Raw genomic sequence first — 21000 nt, 5'->3', positions numbered from 1 at the left:
TGGATGAGCTGAGTTCAAGGTGCTGTGGGAGGTCTTGGGCGGTGAGGGGGGATATTGCAGAAGACTGTAGTACAGGTGTCCCCAAACTATGGCCCCACGGGCCACATGCAGCCCCCTGAGGCCATTTATCCGGCCCCCTGCCGCACTTCCAGAAGGGCACCTCTTTCATTGGTGGTCAGTGAGAGGAGCACTGTATGTGGTGGCCCTCTAATGGTCTGAGGGACAGTGAACTGGCCCCCTGTGTAAAAAGTTTGGGGACCCCTGCTGTAGTATATGGACCTAGTATTTAAAGATGAGGCCACATCTAGAGATGGAGATTGGTGTGTCATTGGCACGGAATGCTTGCTTGCTGAAAGCCCAGGCACGGGTGAGAGGATACCAAGGGAGAGTGTGCCGAGTGAGAAAGGAAGAAACTGAGCCCCGAGCCCTGGAAAAACTCTTGTGTGGGGGAATGAGTAGAGGAGAGGGGGACTGAGCTCTCTGTTGTCAGCCCTAGGGGAGTTGCTGTTTTTCAGGCTGTGTTTTACAAAGCTCCAATTATCTTACAAAATGCTCTGTGGTCTAGAACACACGGGGACGTGGCAGCCTATACCTGTCCCTGAGAGGTATCCTGAGAGTATACAGTCTCAGATTAAAGGCTCTGAAAAGTCCATCAGTAAGGAAATCTACTCTCTGTGTCTACCCCATCATTTCCCAAACATGCTTGTTGTTGGAATACTGGCCACTAATGTCCTGTGCCCCATTTGTTTGGCAGTTATGGTTTAGACCCAACGAATGAATATCAGAAGGTCCATTAGCCATCATGGAGTTCAGCCTCCCCTTGTGCCAATGAAGAAATTGGGACTTGGAGAAGTTAAGAGCAGCACTGCAGGACAATAGAGGAAACACTGGATTAGAGTTAGGCATACCTGGGCTTCGTGCAAGCTCCATCATTTACTAGGTATGTGAATTTGGGCAGATTACTTCTTTTCTCTGGAACTCAGTTTCTTTGATGATATGGAGATAAGAATCCTAGAAGTTTTACGACCAATAGTTCTATGAGGTTGCTAGAGGCTCTCAGAAGGTCACTGTAACTTGCCCAGGGCCACACAGTAGAAAGGACTGTGACTGAAAGGATGAGGAATGTTGGGGAGAAGAAGGGATCTCTTGAGGATGAGCTTAGAGCCATGGTTGTGCTTCTTCAGAGCTGGGCAGTCTCATAGCCGGCACTGTGCTCTAGCCGGCATCATCATACATGAAGGTCATTGCCAGGGCCCAGGCCCAGCCCCATGGAGCCCCTTGGCTTGTCTTTGCCTTTTATTCACCTGTCATCCCAGGCCATCCGTTAGAACTTTCCCTGTCTGGCTTTGCAGGCTTGAGGTTAGCAAGCTGAAAAGTGGCAGCAAGGCAACTTTCAGAATGAAATCTGCTTTTCTAACCCTTCCGTCACAGTCATTCATACCCAACATGCCAAAGCATATTTTTAGTCACTTCACAGAATTTAAAATACACCTCAAGGGTGACAAAAACACCAGCTTGGGGATTAACTCGGCTCCCAAGAGACAGTGGGGTATGTGTGTGTGTGTGTGGATGGGGGGGTTGCCTCATGCTGCGTCACCTATTTGCTATGTCATGACTCACTCTGGCCGACACCCTTACAAAATGCACCTGCCTGTGGACTTTGGGTCTGGAGGAGCCGGCAGTAGGAACTGAGCTTCCAGCCCGGGGGTTGGTATCAGAGCCATGGGTCAACACCAACCGTGCCATTGACTAACCGCATGTCCATCATGGGGTGATTTCTGGGCCCTGGGACCTGTCTGTGAAACACGGGATAATTCTGGTTTCCCAGGTTTTATCTAGTTCTATCATCCTGTCCTCAGCACTTTGTTTGTATAGGATTTTTATTTCATCAAAGCCTCAAATCGATGAGTGGTGGTGGTGGTGGGGGTGCACAGAACCACAGCACCTCTGAGATGCCTGAGAGGAGAGGGGTGATTGTGATCCTGAACACAGAAGCTACCCAACTGCTCTCGATGGAAGACAGGACTTCCCTGTAGCTGACCACTCTTTGACTTCCAGGTTGTCTTAACACTATCCTCTTATCTACCCCAGAGAGAGTTAGGGTTCATGACACCCTCTGGGGCAGAGCTGGGCTAGGACCAAGTCTCTTATCTTCCATTCGGGGCTTTGTACCTTATCTAGTGCACAGCTGTTAAGTCTGACGTTGGGGATGCCACACCCTCCGGAGAGGAGGCCCTTTCTTAAAGCCCTGTTCATAGTGGGCCCCCATTGGAGCCTTGGCTCTCCCGGCCAGGGACTGCCTCTCTGAGAGACAGAGGTAGTATCTCAGTGCATACACAGGAATAGGCCCCCGGGGTTGGGGGTGTTGGGGCTGATACGGGCTTCCCTGAGAGGGTGGCCAACATAGCCTTCTGAGCCTGTTGGAGACCTGGGTTCTGGGCCAAGATCACCGGTCACACTTCTTGGTTCTTATGCAGCTCTCCCCGAACTGATTCAATCAGGGGGTGAGTAGTTGCTGGAGCAGCCACGGTTCTTCTACAAGCACTCGGGACTTAACCGAGACCCTCTCTCCAGGATGTGCATTTGCCTTGAGCTGGAGCCTTCAGCTGTCTCCCAGTCTCCGCCAAGAGCCCACTCTCGTGGTAGGGAGTGAGGAGGGAGGGCACTGAGTGAGTGCTGCACAGTCCTGCTTCCTGCACCGTATTCCTAGCTCTATAGCTCCCACAAACCCCCTCCAGGTCCTCTCCCACCTCCACCGCCGTGCGGCTCTAGCTTAACCCGGCCCCGTCCGGCAGAAGGCGCTCTGCGGCTCGTAACCCTCCCCGCCCCCCGGGGCAGCACGTGCGGGGCGGTGCTATGGCCCGAGCCTGGAGCTGATTGGACGCGGCCTGGTGGGGAGGACCTGGACCTCAGCTGTCAGAGCCGCGGCAGCGGCGACAGCGCATCGTGCTGAACCGTGGCGGCGCCGCAACCCACGCCCGAGCACAGGAGCCGACGGGGCCGGGCCGGGATGGTGCAGCGGCGGCTCCGCGGCGCACACACGCACTGAGTGGGCCCAAGCTGGGCCACGCGCCCCCCGCGCCTCCCGCCGCCGCGATCCCGGCCGGAATGATGTGCCTGGAATGCGCCTCGGCGGCGGCGGGCGGCGCGGAGGAGGAGGAGGCGGACGCGGAGCGGCGGCGCCGGCGCCGGGGGGCGCAGCTAGGGGCTAGTGGTGGTGTTTGCTGCGGGGCGCGGAGAGCGGGAGCCGCTGGAGTCGTGGCCTCCAACGATGAGGTGCAGACGCTGTCGGGCAGCGTGAGGCGGGCCCCTTCGGGACCACCCAGCACCCCCAGCACCCCTAGCTGCGCAGCCGCTGCCAAGGGCCCCAGCGCACAGCAGCCCAAACCTGCCAGCTTGGGCCGCAGGCGGGGGGCAGCCGCCGCCATCCTCAGCTTGGGCAACGTGCTCAACTACCTGGACAGGTACACCGTAGTAGGTGAGCTGGTGCCCCACCCCCCAGCCCCAGAACCAGGACTCCCTGCCTCGAGGTACCCCAGGGAGCCTTTAGTCCCAGACCTCCTATAGCAAAGCCTTACTTGAGGTCTCTAAGGGCCCTCTGCGCAGGCAACAGGGCAAGTGATGCCCCATGATCCACGGGTCCAATCCAGGGACCACCTCCCACCCGGGACCAGGGGTTTGGGGAGTCCCCACCCCTGGAATAGCCTGCGCGTCTTCGCCAGCCCTTGACGTCCCGTCCGTTGTCCTCTTTTCCAAGAGTCTCCTCTACGTCTCTCCGCCTTCTCGCCCTGCGCCCCCTTCCGCCCCACCTTAGATTTTCAGGCTTCTGCTCCCCTTCCCCAGCCCAGGCGGTCTGTGGGTTCATAGCTGGTCAGTTCCTTCCTTCCTCCGCCACCTCCGCTCCCCTGCGTCCGTGCGGCGTGTGCGCGCGCCACTGGTGAGTGTGCGCTAGGAGAGACCAAGTGTGTGCGCGCCGGCAGCACGGATGTGTGTGTGAGCGTGTGAGCGTATGAGCGTATGAGCGTGTGAGCGCGTGGCTGACAAAGGCTCTGGGCTGCGGGGAGCAAAGGGAGGGGCGGGGCGGGTCTGTGGCGCCTGGGGACCCAGGATGCGGTTTGCAGCTGGCCCTGGCTAGAGGCCTGAAGATGCCTCCCTCTGCTCCGTGGCGCCTGGGGCCTGGAATAGAGCGCAGGCCAGCGGGACTAGAGAAAGGTTGCCTCATATTCTCGGAGCATCTCTGGGAACCAGCCTTGGGGATGGAGTAGAGATCCATAAAACAATCGGGTTCTAGTTCCAGATTTGCCCCTCCTGCGCTTTACGTGTGACCTTGGGCCAGTTTCAGCTTGTGCTTAGGTCTGTTTCCCCGTTTGTGAGGTGGTTGATTAGTGGACCCTTTGGAGATGGAATTGCAGTCTGCTCCTTCCCCTCCTCCAGTTCTCAGGGGTCTGGGAGTAGGGCCTTTCCCTAGACTGAGCTGTTCTTAGGTGGGGATGGTGCCTCCTTGAGAAAAAAGGACACTGGCCAGGCTGACATAGGTGGGGGCTTCCTGCTGGAAATGAGCTGTGACAGTATACCTAGCATACTGGTCCAGAATCTGCCTAACCACAGCTTAGTATAGTCTGAATTAAAAAAAAAAAAAGCACAAGGGATTTTGGTTAGACTTTAAAGATAACTTTGTGGTGATGGAGAGGAGAGCCCTGGCAAAAACCAGATGCTACCTGGATCCCCTTCTTTGGGCTTCAGTCTCTTCCTCCATTGATTGGAGTTTTGTGTCAGGTGGGAGGAAAGAACTCCGATGGGAGAGCAGTGGCTTCCAGCTTCCCCCATTCTGCTTTCAAAACCTTTGGCTCTCTCCAGTCCTCCACTCTAGGTTGAAAGTGGGTACCAGTGGCACCAATTTCGGGGGTGGGGTCTCCCTAAGAGGTTCTTATTTTGATCTGTTGTGCAGGAATACCCAGTATGATCCAAGTACACCAGCCCCCGTCATCCATGTGCCTGCCTAGTGGGGAGAAGTCAGAGAACATTGGGGCCCCTATACCTATAGTAAGTGCAAAATAGACTTATGTATACAGATGGGGAAATTGAGGTCCCTGTACAGCCTTTGTCCGAGATGGCCTAGAGAGCACACAACAAGGATGACATTAGATCTACCAGTGAACCTCGCCTGGGAAGAGGTTTTCCACCCTTTCTCAGCTGAGCAATGAATGGTGCTGCCTCTGGCATTGGAGTACTTTCCAACTTGTTTTTTCCGGCCCCAGACCACCCCCTCTGTATTCTTAGGGAACCTGACTCTGCCAGGAGCTGAGGAGGGAGAGGGTGGGATCAGGTAGGTCTGCTGCTTATCTGCCCCCACCCCGACTTGGGTTCTAGAGTCAGAATATCAGAATAGAAGAAGATAGGAAACTTCTGGTGAATTGGTAAGGGGGGATGGGAACAGTGACTAAGAGGGGCATGGCAGTAGGGAGGAAGGCCCGGAAAGCCCTGTGCAAACACCGGCATGGGCTGTGCATCCCTCAGGCCCCGCCCTGCCTCTAACATACAACATGCACAGATTTCCTCTCTGGATAAGCCTGGCTCCCTCTCCCTCTCTTATGGTAGATTTCCCTCACTCTCTCTTGGCCCCAAGTTCAGTTTTTAGGAAGATTTACTGTCTCTATGGCAACTACTATGGCTTGATGGGTCTCAGGGTGGGGCAGGGGAATGGTCATTCCAGGCCTGAGTCCACCTGTTGCTGGCTGGCCCAGCTGAGAGAGACAGGGGTTGCTGACACTCAACTGCTCAGTCACTTTTGATGTTCCCACCCACCTGGCCCCCAAAAACCTCATAATCTGGTTCTGGGTCCCCCCTCAGAAAAAGGAGTTCCCACTCTCTTCCTTTAAATCTGTCCTGTGAATTTCTGTATAGATCACCTCTGTTCAAAAACATATATATATATATATATATATATAATGCAAACCCCATATATAATTTAAAATTTTCTAGTAGTCACATTAAAAAAGTAAAAAGAAATAAGTGAAACAAATTAATATATTTTATTCAACTCAATATACTCAACATATTTCAACATGTAATCAATATACAGTAAAAGCCACGAGTGAGATATTTTGCCTTCTTTTTCATGCTAAGTTCTGAAACCCTGTGTGTGTATGACATATGTAACACATATCCGTTTAGATGAGTTGCATTTCAGGTGTTCAGCAGACACAGTGGCTGGGGCCATTGCTGTGGACAGCACCGCTCTGGGGTCTTAAATGCCAGAGCTTGTCTCCAGGCTCTTCAACTACCAGCTGTGTGACCTTGGAGATGTCGCCTGAGCATTCTGGGTTACCATTTCCTCCTCTCCATCCCCCTAGGTTGTGTAGAGCAAATGGGAATGTCTCTTAAGTATCCGGGACAAGACCAGACTCCTAGGAGAGCTTCACACATGTCAGCTGCGTTCTCCTCCCATGCCTCTGCTCAAGCTATGCCCTGGCCATGATGCCCTTCGCACTTTGCTCTGTTTTTGGACGGTCTCTTCTAGGACACCTTTCCGAACCGCGCCCTTGTCCACCAGGGCTGGTCTCCATCCTGGGAACAACAGTAGGTTCTGCCTCTGCCCTAGCATTCCCAGCACCACCCAGTGATCCAGCTAATTATGGCCTCTCCTTCTTGCCATGAGAACCCCCTGAGGGCAGCAGGCCTCGGAAGCCGGTGAGGCAGAAGCAGGTGAAGAGGGCCAGGCCCCTGCTCTTGCTTTCCTTCCTGAGTGTTGTTTCAGCTGGATAAGATTGAGGTAGCCCAGAAACCAACCACCTCTGCATCCTTTTCTCCACCTCCTGGTGCTGATGGCAACACCGATGCCTGGAGAATGCAGGTACTTACCCAAGGTCACACGGCAGGGCAGAGCAGAACCAGAACCCCCCAGTGCAGTGTTCTCTTGGTGGAGGCGGGGACATGCCCCCTTCTTCTGCCCTACTTCTAGAAATTCAGACTCTGATGGCCAGACTCTGGGCTGATGAATTCCAGCGCAGCTTAACAGAGGCAGTTTTAGCTCCCCTAGAGCATGCGGCTTCTGATTCTATGGCCCCTACCATCCTGGTCGCCACCCCCTCTCCATGCTGAGTCCACCTGTGGCTGCCAGGTCAGGAGAAGGAGGGTCCTGTGTTCCCTCTTCCCAGCTCTGCTTCTTGGTGCCAGAGCTGCCTCTGCCTCTCCCTCTGCCTCTGGGCTCCCACTCTCCCATCTGTAAAGTGGAAGCAGAGCTCAGGGTATAGGTGGTACTCCTCTGCTTCCAGCACCGGGCCTGCAAGAGGGGGCTGATGCTAGCCCCGTTCATGGTTGGAGAAGGACTGTTTGAGAGCTGGGATTCTCCCCCACCCTCTATGTTCTTTCTCTTTGATCTAGGCCATGGCAAATTGGCACTTGAAACTGGGTGGGGTGGGGGCTGGTGAGGAGAGGCAGAATCCTGCCCTGGGGGAGTCCTTTTCTGCCAAAGAAGCTGAGACTCGTATCTGTGGCAACCGCTTACTAACACAAACCTAGAAAGAGCTGAGCCTAGGGACCCAGCCAAGAACACAGGCCTGGTAGGGACTGGGGGCTTCCCCAAACACCTGAGCTGGGTGCTGGAGGGAGTTGCCAGGCTGGGGGTCTTGGCTCCTTTTTGTCTGCCCAATAGAGTCTGTCCAGAGCTGACAGATGGGGAAGTGGCGGCCCAGGGTCTTTTACAGGGTCACCTGGGAGGCCAAGCCAAGCTTCACTTCTGTAGCTCTCTTTGCAGATAAGGTAGTCAATACCACCTTTATCCTGTCCCCTCAGGTAGTCTTGTCCCCTTGGTGGCCCTGCCCTTGCCTACCTAGAGTCTGTAGGGCAGGGAGTTCCGGGGCTGCATTCCAGAGCACCTGTCTGGCAGGTCAGCACCCAGGTGAACCGCAGGCCAGCCCGGAATGCCGGCACCCTGATGACTAACTGCCGGCTGCCCACTTCCTTGATCCTTCTTCCTCCTCTCGATCTCACAGTTGGTTCTGCCAGCACCTCGTCTGTGCTGTTGGCTTGTCAGAGGAAGTGTTTTGAAACTCACTACCTTGCTCTGGGACTCAGGGCCATTTAATGCTCCAGCCTGTGCCTTAGTTCTTCATTTTATGAATGGGGCAGGAAGGCTTCAGGGCTGCCTCACTGTGCGAAGAAGGCTGCCCCGGAGTCAGAGCTGCTCAGAGAGGAAGGGGCTCCATGTCCCTCCCCCAGGCAGGAAGTAGCTTTTGTTTCTGCCTGGTGTGGGGTCCTGAAATCCTGAGAGCAAAAAGGTAGTGAGAGGAGGGTGCAAAGAGGACATTGGCTTGTTCCCGAAGATCCTGGGGCTGGGCTCCCTGTGAGCTCTGACATCTTCTGGGCTAAGCTCCTGGCTTTGCCAGACTTGCTGTGTGACCTGATGCAGATCCTGACACTCTCTGAGCCCTGAATCCACAATAGACGATTTTTAAAATTCATTTTTTAGAAAGGAAGAGGTGGGGGAGAGAAGCAGGAAGCATCAACTCCCATATGTGCCTTGACTCGGTGAGCCCAGGGTTTCACACCTGTGACCTCAGCATTCTAGGTCAACCCTTTATCCATTGTGCCACCACAGGTCAGGCTGCAATGGAAGATTTTGCTCCTGTCCTTTTGTGGCCAGGGTCTTACTCCCAAGGGTAGCACGGGGCACTTGGTCTCAGGAACTCTTGTCTGCTGGCCCCGGCTCTGCCTGCACCTCTCTCCCAGGATAACCAGAGCCGTTCCCCAGTTGCTGCAGCAGCCAACCTCAGTTTCCCTGATTGGGTTTTAGTGGTGCCTCTACCTTCCTCCCAGGAAGTCTTCCCCCAACTCTCTGGGTTGAGTCAGGCACCTAACTCCTGCTTTTCAACTGAACTCTATCCCATACCCATCATATCACCTACCCCTATGCAGGGTAGCTGTCTCCCTCCAGCCTTGTGGGGCTAAGCCTGTCATCTCTGTGACCTCAGTATGTATGGGGGACTGGCATCGGCCTGGCCCTTGGTGATCGACCTGAGTAGTAGAGTTGAGTTGACCCAGACCTGCTTGACCTCCAAAGCCCATCCCTCTGAACTGAAGGGGCCTTGAAAGGTTTGGATGAGTCTGGATAAGGACCATGCCCCTATTGATGAGGCCAGGGTTTTTCTCAAGGTGTTGGCACTACCTTTTTGTCTCTCTCTCTCTCTCTTTCTTTTTTTTTTTTTTTAGTGAGAGAGACAGAGGCAGGGAGAGAGAAAGACAGACAGGGACAGACAGGCAGGAAGGGAGAGAGATGAGAAACATCAATTCTTCATTGTAGCACCTTAGTTGTTCATGCATTGCTTTCTCATATATGTCTTGACCTGGGGGCTACAGCAGAGTGAGTGACCCCTTGCTCAAGCCAGTGACCTTGGACTCAAGCCAGCGACCTTGGGCTTCAAGCCAGTGACCTTTGGGCTCAAGCCAGCAACCATGAGGTCATGTCTATGATCCTACACTGAAGCCAGCAACCCTGCACTCAAGTTGTTGAGCCCATACTCAAGCTGGCGATCTTGAGGTTTCAAATCTGGGTCCTCTGTGTCCCAGGCCAACGCTCTATCCATTGCATCACCACCTGGTCAGGCACTACCCTTTTGCCTTGACCAGGTCACACATGAGCTGTGGGACCTTGCATCCCCAGAAAGGAAATTGGGGAAGTGGTCAGCATGGCCCCTGTCTATCCAGTTCTCAGCCCCAACAGTGGGGCCCTCTTACCCCATGCTGAGCAGAATGGCTTCTGTATATTCATGAGGGCAGTATGGTGGCTTTGCTTGGTTTCTTCTGCAGAGAGGGCACCAGAGGTGAAGGGCTGGCCCCAGGTCACACGGTGAGGCTATCTCCTCTGGGCCTGGTAGCCAGCCTGGAAGTTGGTGAAAGGAGTCCTGGGGGAGATGTAGCAGAGGACAGAAGCAGTTACATCAGAGCAAGAAATAAGCAGGAACAGCGCACTTGCCGGAGCTGAGAAGCTAGGGCTGGGGCCCAGCTTCCTACCTCCCCTCAGCCCTCTGCCATCAAGGAGACCTTGCTGGGGTCCCCCCCAACCCGGTAGCTCCATGAGGTCTTTGTGGTCTCTTACTGTCAAGCATGGATTTGCCAGTGGGGTCCTCAGAGGCAAGGAGCACGGTTAGGCTTTATGAACTGTAGAGGGCTGAGCCTGTGGCGGGAGGTATTATTTCTAGCACCCACACGAGAGCTATGGATGTGGATGTTGAGAGGGGGCTGGTTACAGCTACTTTTCTGGGTTTTGTTGGGGTGAAGTGGGGGAACTCAGGCCAGGTCCAGAGCTTGGAGGCCAGCTCCTGCCTGTTACTTTGGCCTTTGTCCCATTCACCTTCTGAATCTCAATTTTCCACCTGAGAAGTGGGAGCAGAAGTCACTGGTCCCTTTGGCCACTGACGCGGCACACCAGAAGCAGCTGGGTGCTTGTGCGCTTGAGCTGCGCTATTCTGGGTCTCTTATCTCTCTCCCCACACCTCCCCTTACCCTATGTCTGTGGTCACACAGGCCACACCCTCCAAGGGTCACGGCAAAGGTGTGGCCACCTTGTCCTCTGTCCAGTGGCCTCGGGAGCCCCCTCCCCCCCGAGGTAAGACAGGGCAGGCAGGGAAGGCCGAGCTGGGATAGGAGCGGCTGTGCAAAGCCCCCAAATTGCTAAGGCTGAGCCTGGTTCCAGGAAAGCTGGCCCCAAATGATAGACTGGAACCACAGGACAGAGGCCGGACTGCCTGTCCCTGCCCACTTTGGGCATAGAGATGGTGGGGAGAAGGGAGGGCTCTCTGAGTACTGGGGGTGGCTCCTGTCTAGGGCTCAGCAGCAGCAGGCAGGGCTCTAGGCAGGGAGGGGTGTTATGGTCTCCAGCTGGAATATACTTTAGGTGACAAGTTTGGAGTCTAGATCTTCTAGGGAAGGGGTAGGACCTCTCTGAGGGCTGAGGTTCTGGGCCTGGGGGCTCATACTCATGGCTCCTGCACAGATGACCACTAAGCTGTCCTGACATTAGTGGACCCGGTTTGTAGGTCAACATGGGGGCAGGAGGGTTAGCCGATGTCGAAAACATATGACTGAGATTTAGTATGGACCTAGCAGAGATGTATGGGGATTCTTGGTCATTCTCAGATGGGCGACCTGAGGCTCAGAGCAGGGGCCGGATGCTCCAGGAGCTCAGCTTGTCCCTGGTGGAGGAGGCAGGATCTTGCTCTGTGGGAGCTCTGGGGCAAGTAGAAGTGAGTGTGCCCGAGAGACTGAGTCCCTTGCTCGGGGACTGCCCTGGCCAGTCCCCTTCGGCTAATGATGGCAGTTGGGAGGGGGGCGGTTGTCAACAGGGCCAGGCTGTGGTTTCCCAGCCTTAGCCATCCAGAGCCAGGTCAGCAGAGCCAGCTGCCAGACCCCTATAATTATTGGGGTGGGAGCCGTGGCCCAGCATTGAAGCAGCAGTGAGACTTCCAGAGTAAGCCAGCCCTGAGGCCTCCGCAAGGGAACCAGGGTCCCTCCTGGAGGGACCAACCAATAGCAGGCATGACCTATCCCTGCAGATCCCTGGGCTCTGTCTCTCTAGCCATCTGTCCCCATTTTGGAGAAAAGACCACTGTGATAGGAGTTCCCATTGTTCTCTGTCATGGTTGGGGCTTCTGCCCCATGAGTTAATGGTCTGTGATAACATTTATTGATTACCTACTGTGTGCTAGGCACCAGTCTAAGCACTTTCATACATGGATCGACCCCTTTAAATCTCACAGGAAGCACAGAAAGCAGATTTTAAAATTAAGCCATATTACAGAAGAAGAAACTGGTATAGAGAAATTAAGTAACTAAGGTCACACAGCAGGGAAGGTAGAGAAGCCAGGATTTGAACCCAGGTGGTCTGCCTGGTTCTTAGAGTCCATGCTTTTGAGAATGCAGCTAAGTTGCCTGCTGCTCTGAAAGAGGCAGAGTGAATGTGGAGTGATGATGACTGTGTTTGGGGACATGAGCTTGAATACCAGGTAGCCTACCCTGGCTGACTAGGCAAGAAGAGACCTCAGGATCACAGTGTCCCTACCTTACATCTGATGCTGGTGTGAGCTGGGGGCTCCTGAGTTTATTGAGGGTTTCCTTGTACATCCTGGCCTTTTTGAGGACTCGGTGATATCAGCAGGTTGGGCTCTGGACCTGGCTCTGCTGGGGGCTATTGAGTGAAGGGGATTACTATGAGTATCTGTGACCAGCCAGCTGGGTGAGTCAGGCCAGATTCCATCCAGTCCTGGGAGTACCCTCAAGGTAACAGGCTACTCTTCAAAAAGAGTCACAGAGGAGGTATTGGGTGGAGGGATGTGCGGCATCCTGGCAGATGTGATCTTGCATCTGGGCTCTGGATGAGGTTTATATTAACAAGCAGACATGGACACCGCAGGAAGAGGGCACAGCGTAGCCAAGGGTTGGAGGCCTACAGGCTGTGATAGTGGCCTCAGACCAGCCAGGCAAGTGGTTTCCAATCACCTGGGCGGTGTGTTAATAGATCCCTGCATCTCACCTCTAGACAGGATGGTTGTGCAGATGTGGATCGTGGAGGCCTCAAATGCTTGAAGAAGTCTGGCCAACAATTTGTGGCAGTGGGGAGCCACTAAGCATTATTGGACAGCCATACTAAGCTAATACAGGTAACACCCTTAGAACAGTGTGTGGCACATAGTAAGCACTAATATGTGTTAATATCCAGATTATTGTTGTTGTTAGTAGTTGTATTATTGAACCAGTGGCCTGAGCCAATGGATTTTGAAGAACACACGGGTAACTCTCCGAGACCTACCCAGAGGTGACAACCACTGGACCATGGCATTAGCTCCTTCAGTTCAGACACTGTCTGTGGTCTCTGAAGCCCAGCCAGGACTTAGTGAATGGATAAGTGCCTGTGAGATCACGCTGTGGGAGGGATGTTAGATGGGCCAGGAGGGGCTGGAAACAGGGAGGCCGGAGAGGAAGCCAGGTGGTAAATGAGAGAATCATTAAACTTATTCATAGGGAAGCAAGTCAGGGAAGCGAGGAGGTGTCATGGCTGACTCCCGGGTGTCTGGCCTGGGTATTGCCATGGTGCACTTAGGGAATGGGGACCAGGGGGACCAGGGGGAGCAGAGGAATTGGAGTTGAGGTAGCTGGGACACTGAAGGCTGAAAGAGTCTGCGGGATTGGGCCACCAGGGGGTGGTTGGTTTCAGGGAGTGACGGAGGTGAGGACATCGAGTTGGGGAGGGACAAGAACTGTTCTAAGAACTTGAGCTGTGAAGGGGGAGAGAGAAACCATTGACATAGAGGACAAGTCAGGGTGGTTTTCACACCAGGATGAGAGATACGAGCACTTTTGTCGGCTGATGTGCAGGAGACAGAAGTGAGGGAGACGCTGAGAGTACCAGCCCAGCCTGGGGTGGGCCCAGAGCAAGGTCCCTGGGAGGCAGGAGGGGCAGTTGGCCTAGAGGGGACAGTAGGCCTTAGATCAGCCGCAAGACCCTCGGGGGTTCAGGAGGAGGGTAACTGGGGTCAGTGAACGAGAAGATTCAGATGCCTGCTGCTCCAGAATGTTTCCACGGCCTGGGGAGGAGGGACCTGTGGGCACAGGGCGATTCTGACTGTGGATTTGGGCTGACTGCCTGGAGAGGTACGGATTGGGACCTGTGGCTGGGGGGTGGTTGGGGGCTTCGTGTGGGGTGGGCTTGGCCTGAGCGGTAGGAGGCTCCTCCTGGGCGTGAGGCCCATCCTATGACCCACCAAACCTCAGCCTCCAGGAAAGAGGCTAAAAATAAGGCTGTGGTGAAGGAGGGAGGGGGTCAGGCTGGAGCCCAGAGGAAAATCTGAGACGACCATCCGGGCTGCTGTGACACACGCTTCCCGTGCCAGTGGCCTGTGGGATCTCATCCACTTGTGGCTATAGCCCCTTCCAGGTCTTTAAGGAGGAAAACAACCCAGAAAGGCTCAGGCAGGACCTGCCTGAGACGGTCTCCTGAGAAGGTTCTCTCTGACCTTCTGCCTAGAGATTAGTACTTGGACCTAAGCCTGGGCTCTAGGGGTTGCAGCGGTGGGGGCATCTAAAGCTTCCTGTGTCTTGGGGTCTAGACTGCCTGGGGTTTCCCAGGGACCCTGGATACCTGTCTGGATGAGGAGAAATGTTCCTCCCCATTCCCAGGGGCTCTGTGCAGTAGAGGCCAGGAAAGCTTCCTGGAAGCAGAGGTAAAGGTTGGGCCTTGAAGTCATGGGAGGGGGGCTGTGTCCAGTCAGGTGCCTAGAATGAGTCTTGGGAGGAATGGCTTGCCATGGCTTCAGCCCTCAAGGGGCTTCTGGTCTAGTGGAGGAGGATGTGGACACTCACATTTGTCTCTGCATCCACTTTACGTACAGTCACTGTAGACTGTTGTGAGTGGGGCCCTGGGCTGGGGATATGAGTGAACCATATAGAAGCTGGGTGGCAGAAGAACAGCTTTGTTTCTGGCAATAGACCTGGTTTCAAATCTCACCTCACACTTTAAGTGCTGCTATATGACAAGTTATTTCACTTCTTAGAGCCTCGGTTTTCTCATATGTAAAATAATTGTAGATACAAGCATTAGCAGCAAGGGGTTGATAATCATAGAAAGTAGCATAGGTAGAAATACCATCTGAAGAGCCTCACATGGTACCTGGAACTTAGCAGGAACCAATAACTTGTGGCTCTTAGCTCCTGGCTACAGTGGGTCCAAGAAGTTCATACCTATGTCCCTATTTGTCTTTCCTGAAGAACTAACTAATCCTAGTGTGACAGGTGCTAAAACAAGGATGGACAGGAGCAACTAATTTATTGAATTTGATGGGAGGGGGGAAATCAGGGAAGACTTCCCAGAAGAGGAGGCACCTGAACTAGTCTTAAAGGAGTGGCAGGAATTAGCAGAGCTAACAGAGTTGTACCAGGGTAGGAGAGGAAGCATGTGAATGGGGAGCCATGAGTATGGGGTGGCTGAGGTATGGGTAGAAGAGTGGTATCCTGAGAAGTAAGGCTGGAGGGCAGGGTTGGCAGGGCTGAACCTGCAGGTGGTGACCTGGTGAAGGGGCCTGTGTCCTCCTGAAGCACTGGGGAGTCTATGCGTGGGGATGCGATCATACCCACACATAGGGAGGGAACACGTTCTGGCCCCGGGGGTTGGGGGTGATGAACTGTATAGGGTGGGAGGTAAGTGTGAGTGGTTCCCCCAGATCAGGCCTAACAGTGCCACCTGCAGGCCCCATTGGAACTCTGGGCCTCTGAGACCAGGGTAGGGCACATTGGGGGGTCCCACTTGGTGACTCTGCATTCCATAGGCCCAGGAGTGGCCCCTGGCTTCTGCCTTGAAGGCAAGGCCACAGCCGGCCTTGGTTATTAAGTCATTAACTGGGCCTCACACAGCCTCTTCATTATGGGTAATTATGGTAAATCCATTGTGGGCATTAATGAGGATGAGACCGGCTTTTCTTGGTTGTCAGACTGCTAGGGCAGCAGCTGGGTCTGCCCCGCAGCCCAGGAAACGGCCCAGCATCCCGGTGCTGGGTCTTGGGAAGGACAGTGACACTCCACTCTCTCCACTTAGACACCAGCCACCGGATGGGACCTTCATACAGGGCCTGGAGATTCCACTTTCATGTGGTATGACTTTGAGCATGTGGTTTAACTTCCTGTGCCTCAGTTTCTTCATCTGTCCAGTGAGATAATAGTACTATAATAGGGTTGAATGAGGATTAAACTGTCAAAGTATTTAATGTTCAATAATTTGAACCATCATCATTTCAAATGCTGATATCATTTTCATTATCATCACGAAGAGCTTGGGAATCCCGTGAAGGCAGGGTCTAGTCCCTTCTTCTGTCCCCTGCATGGGATGCTCGTAAGGCAGGCCCTGTCTCTTCCTTCTCCCCTGTCCCTTTTCTGTGCAGATAGATGTGTGCTGGTCAGAAGGGCTCTGGCCTGTCCCAGGCTCCTGGTGTTTTTAGAGATAAAAGAGTGAGTCAGGGGCTCTTGGGCCCTGGGGGTTGTGCTGACTCAGGGCCCTGGTTGTGTGCTATGAGAGGTGGGAGGGGCCCATGGCCCCATACAACCACGGCTCTGTCTGGTCACAGCTGGGGGTGGTTTCTGGTTGTTCTGGTTGCCCCCCCAACCCCCATGCAGTGCCTTAATGGGAGAGCAGAGGTGGCTGGGACTTGGGAAAAGGAATCTCCTTCCCCAAGAAAAGCAAGCCTGGAGCCCCCGCTGCTTCCCTCTGCATCTGAAAAGTGGGGGTCCTGGTTATAATCCTAAGGACTACTGGGTGAATGAGTGTGTATGTGCATGTGCGTGTGTGTGCTATGTGCTTGTGTGCACATGCAGGTGAGCAGATGTGAGCGCTGCCTGCGAGCCCCTCGGCCCTCTCCCAGACAGAGAGCTTCCTCCGCGGCTCTGGCTACCCACCTGCTTTCTGGGCTGTGGGGCTCGGTGGTCTTCCCTGAAGGCGGGGCCCTTGTCTCTTCCTCACTCAGTCTGGCGTTGGGCCACAGGTGTGCCGATAGGAAGCCTGGCTGCCTCACTGACTGAGTAACCAGGAGGATCCTGACCTGTCTGTGCCTTGGGCCCCTGCAGGGCTGAGGGAGGGGTTGAGATCCTATCCCTTGCGTGAACACAGGAGGCCCAATGGGGCAGGATGGAAGCTTGGCCTCCAAAGTCCCCAGTGGCCTGGCTAACCTGGGCAGGGTGGGGGGGAGTTATGTAGATGGGCCATGCCGGGTCCTGCAAGGTGGAAAGAGGGCTGGGCTGGGACTAGGGGTCACCTAGGTGGGATAGGGAAATGGGGGTATGAGGCGTCAGCTGTTGCCTGTAAGCACCATCTGTCTTCCCCTCCAGGCGTCCTTTTGGATATTCAGCAGCACTTTGGGGTCAAGGACCGAGGGGCCGGATTGCTGCAGTCAGGTGAGACCCACTACCTCTCCCCAGGTCTCGGCCCTCCTTCCTGGGGGGCCGTTCTCTGCTGGGTCTCATACTGGTCCCGACTGGCTGGTAAGAGCACGGGCTTTGTGTACACACCCCACTGTTGCTACTCACAGAGGGCACCCCTTTTAGTTCTGCTTCTCTTCTTTTTTTTACTTAGGCAGAGATAGACAGGGACAGACAGACAGGAACGGAGAGAGATGAGAAGCATCAATCATTAGTTTTTCTTTGCGCGTTGCGACTTCTTAGTTGTTCATTGATTGCTTTCTCACACGTGCCCTGACCGCGGGCCTTCAGCAGACTGAGTAACCCCTTGCTAGAGCCAGTGACCTTGGGTCCAAGCTGGTGAGCTTTTGCTCAAACCAGATGAGCCCACGCTCAAGCTGGCGACCTTGGGGTCTCGAACCTGGATCCTTCCGCATCCCAGTCCGACGCTCCATCCACTGCGCCACCGCCCGGTCAGGCTCTGCTTCTCTTCTTGCAAAAGAAAACAAATCATACCTGCCCCAGAGGCTGTGGAGATGTGGCAGTGTGCAGGCCAAGGGCCCAGGTTCTTGGAGGTGACTTCTTGGGCCTCGTGGGCATGGGAGCCAGGGATCCAGGTTTCATCCTGAGGTTGGTGAAGGGAGCTCCTTAGATCAGTAAGTTGGGCACTGTCAACAGAGCCTTGGCAACTCTATTTCCATATCTACTCCTACCACCAATTCCTTCCACTGCCATTACCTGGGAATCATCTCGTAGGTGTCAAATCAGGAAAACAGCCCAGAGCTGTTCCCAGACTCAGGGCAGGAGCCTAGTCCTGGGCCTGAGGGTCTTGGCCCGTCTTCCTTGGGGCCCCAGCTTTCTGACTGGGGCTTGGGCAGTCAGGCCCCAACCCCCCTGGGCCAGGGCAGGGTGGCAGGTCATTAAGCAATTATTCCAGCCTGTCTGCCCCTCCCTCTAGGGTCCCTATCTCCCTTGTCCCTGCCCTACCCACTACATGGTCCTGGTGAATCTGAGCTCCTGGCTCCGAGACGCTCTCACTAGCTGTGGCCATGCTGGCCATGTCCTCAGCAGTCCCTCAGACTTGGGCAGAGGCTCAGAGCCAGCACTCTATCCTACTGTGGAGGTGTGGTTGGGCCTGGTCCCCTTGGCCCTGGTTCCCCTGGGTCTAGGAGTCCACCTGATGTGAGGCCCCGTCAGATGTGTGGGAGAAAGTCCATAGTCTGCATCCAGTCTGGGAACCCCTTCCCCTGCCTGGGACCTCCTGAGAAGGAGGTGTGGAGGGAGCCGGCTCTGTCCGGGAACCTGCCTGACCTGTCTAGGTGGCATTCCAGTACGAACAATGCCAGGCCTCCACAGTGAGTTCACAGAGCCCGGCTACCTGTGCTCGCTTCCCAGATGGGGTCTTTGGGGCTCAGAGAGAGGGCATGTGACAGCTTTGGGCTCATCCTTAACATGTGAGAGTTGACAGAGCTGGGAATGGGGCAAGGCTGTGTGGTCCAGCGCTTGCTAAGGGTGGCCAGGTCCCTGCCATTGCAAACATCACCTCTACCCGGGATGTGAGCCCAAACCCCTCCCTAGGCCCCTACCCCTTGCTGGGTGTCCCTGGATGGACCAGAGCACATCAGCGGCCCTGTCCTAGGCCCTCTAGCCTTCTGAGCTCTGCAGTTTTAAAGGGACGGGGAGAGTTCAAGCCCGATGCGAGTGTGGGAGGGAGCAGGCTGCTGAGCTGCTGAGGAAAGGGCAGGAGAGAGCGGAGTCACCCAGACCCTCTCCCTGTGGCCCCTGTGTCACTGGGGACCTGCTGAGCCTCATTCCCTCCTGGTCGTGGCCTTGATGACTGATACAGAACAAGGTTCTGCCCCAGTCTTCTCCACCGAACCTCCACGGAGTGAGGTCAGGGCCAGTGCAGCCGCCCAGGAAGAGGGTGAGAGGGCTGTGAGGGCTGTGGTGCTGCCACAGTTATGTCCCAGGCCACCTCTCTGGCCAAGAGAGAGAAGTAAGGAAGTCCCTGTGATCCGTGGCGACCCGGCCAGAGGTGGAGAAACACTCCCACAGGCGTCATCTTGTTTGATTATTCCTCCTGCAAGCTTCACTTTCTAGATGAAGGGATAGAAGTTAAGAGGGGGGAAATGACTTGCTTAAGGTCTCATGCTGAGAGAGCAGCAGGCCCGGAATTGGACTCTTGGTTTGGGGAAGGAACACAGATGGCCACTATTGTGCTGACCCAGGTGTCTGGCAGTCTGGCATCTCAGGGTTCTCAGGTTGGTGCCTTTGGGCCATGAGAGTCCCAGCAGTCTCAGAGACCCCCTCGTCTTACCCTACCACTTACCCTATCACAGCTGGGACGGCTCCCCAGACTGTCCTGACCCCTTTGGCCATCTGAGCCAAGAAGCCAGGTGAGTTAGACCAGGAGGTGACCCTGAGCTACCCAGGTAACTCATCTAATTGCGCCAGGCCCCAGGCACCTGTCTCTTCCCCAAGCCCTGATAAGGTCGCAGCCTGGTGGAGGGCGCCAGCCAGGTGTTAGTGCTTGCCCGGATCAAAGAGCCAGGGCTGAGAGCTGAGCTGTCTGCTTATTTCTGGGCACCAGGGGCTGCTGGGCCAGGAGACAGGGTGGGGGCGGCTGAGGTTTAGGCCTGGGGCCGCCCCTGCTATTTCCTTGTGGGACCAGAGCATGAGCTCTGCTTTGAGAAGAGCCTCCTTTCTGGAGCCCCCTTGCAGATTGCTGCTGGCTCAGAGCTGACCCCCCAGTCTGCTGAAGCAGCCATAGCTCAGTCTCTGCGAAAGCCCACAGCAGGATTACCGCTCTTGACTTTTGCTATTTTGGGTCATCAGGAGCCCCATAGCCTACACCTAAAGGAGCAGGTGCCTCTGAATGTACTGCATGGCATGCCCTGTGCTGGGCTCTGCCATAGAGGCTGTCCCTGCACTCAGGTAGATTCCCTCAGTTGGGAACAGAAAACAGCCAGTCTCCGCCCAGGCGCAGGGGTACCGTGGGAGCCCCGGGGGAGTGCAGCGAGGGCTGTGCCTCATGGCAGGTGGAGAAGATTTCTTCAAGGAGGGGACATCTGAGTGGGGCTTTGAAGGGTGAGTTAGAATTTATTCAGGGGAAAGAACTTCCAGTTCTTTTGTTTGTCAGGTTAAATAGATGTGAGAAGCCCTCCTTCCCCCTCCACGCTGGATAAAATATGCCAAGAAACATTTAAATGACAGAGCTGAGCTTGAAAGCTAAAGCTAGCAGGAAAGTGTCCAGGGGCCGGAAGCAGAGAATCGAACTCAGAAGCAGGAGAGGGAGCTGGTGTTCAAGCCAAGTGATGCGGTGTTTGGGGAGCAGCAGCTGTCTTGGAAGCTTGTTACAGGATATATTTTTAAGATTATATTTATTGATTTTATAGAGAGAAGAGGGGGCGGGGAACGACAAGTAGTTGCTTCACTCTAGCTGTTCATTGGTTGCTTGTCATATGTGCCTTATCTGGGCAAGCCCAGGGTTTTGAACCAGGGACCTCAGCATTCCAGGTCGGTGCTCTATCCACTGCACCACCACTGGTCAGGCTTGTTACAGTATTTTTCATGTAAGCATTTTTTACGATGAAAAATTTTAAGTATACATAAAATGTAGAGAGAAGAGTATAATGAACCTCCACGTAGCCATCCCCCAGATTCATCCAGTCCTGTAAGTCTGGCCCGGTTTCCAGGCTCGGGGTTTTTTTTGTTCTGAGGATTGGGCAGTGCAGGCTTGGGTTCTAGTGTCGCACGGGGGACTTGGTTTCCCCTCAGAGCCCAGGGCAAGTTCCTTGACTTCAGTCTGTGCTCCCAGGCCGGTGGGCAGTTTTCCCGTCTGTGAGAGGACATCTCCTTGCGGGTTCTGGCTTGCTGCAGAGAGCCTAGTCCAGCCCTGGACTGGACTTCAGTCTGTGCTCCCAGGCCGGTGGGCAGTTTTCCCACCTGTGAGAGGACATCTCCTTGCAGGTTCTGGCTTTCTGAAGAGAGCCTAGTCCAGCCCCTGCTTTGTGCATTTCTGAGCCCTCCACTCCCTTTCCTGTGCAGACTTTATGTTTCCAGGAA

At 54.8% G+C, this 21000-nt stretch overlaps 1 protein-coding gene across 2 annotated transcripts in view; it reads left to right on the top strand.

Moving 5' to 3' along the window:
• The first annotated feature begins 2921 nt into the window (after positions 1-2921).
• The window catches only part of SPNS2 (SPNS lysolipid transporter 2, sphingosine-1-phosphate), a 36203-nt gene continuing 18124 nt past the window's right edge, over positions 2922-21000 (top strand). Inside the window, exons 1-2 of one of the 2 annotated variants that reach the window (XM_066363400.1) lie at positions 2922-3478; positions 16867-16932. In XM_066363400.1, the coding sequence (XP_066219497.1) occupies positions 3109-3478; positions 16867-16932 (436 nt within the window). In that variant the 5' untranslated portion in view covers positions 2922-3108. The remainder of the gene's footprint in view (positions 3479-16866; positions 16933-21000) is intronic. The other variant, XR_010748880.1, reaches the window with a different exon arrangement.

Source organism: Saccopteryx leptura, chromosome 2 (genome assembly GCF_036850995.1).
Source record: "Saccopteryx leptura isolate mSacLep1 chromosome 2, mSacLep1_pri_phased_curated, whole genome shotgun sequence".
Classification (NCBI taxonomy): Eukaryota; Metazoa; Chordata; class Mammalia; order Chiroptera; family Emballonuridae; genus Saccopteryx; species Saccopteryx leptura.
Note: the sequence above shows the minus strand (reverse complement) of the source record. Positions and strands in the feature narration are given on the sequence as shown.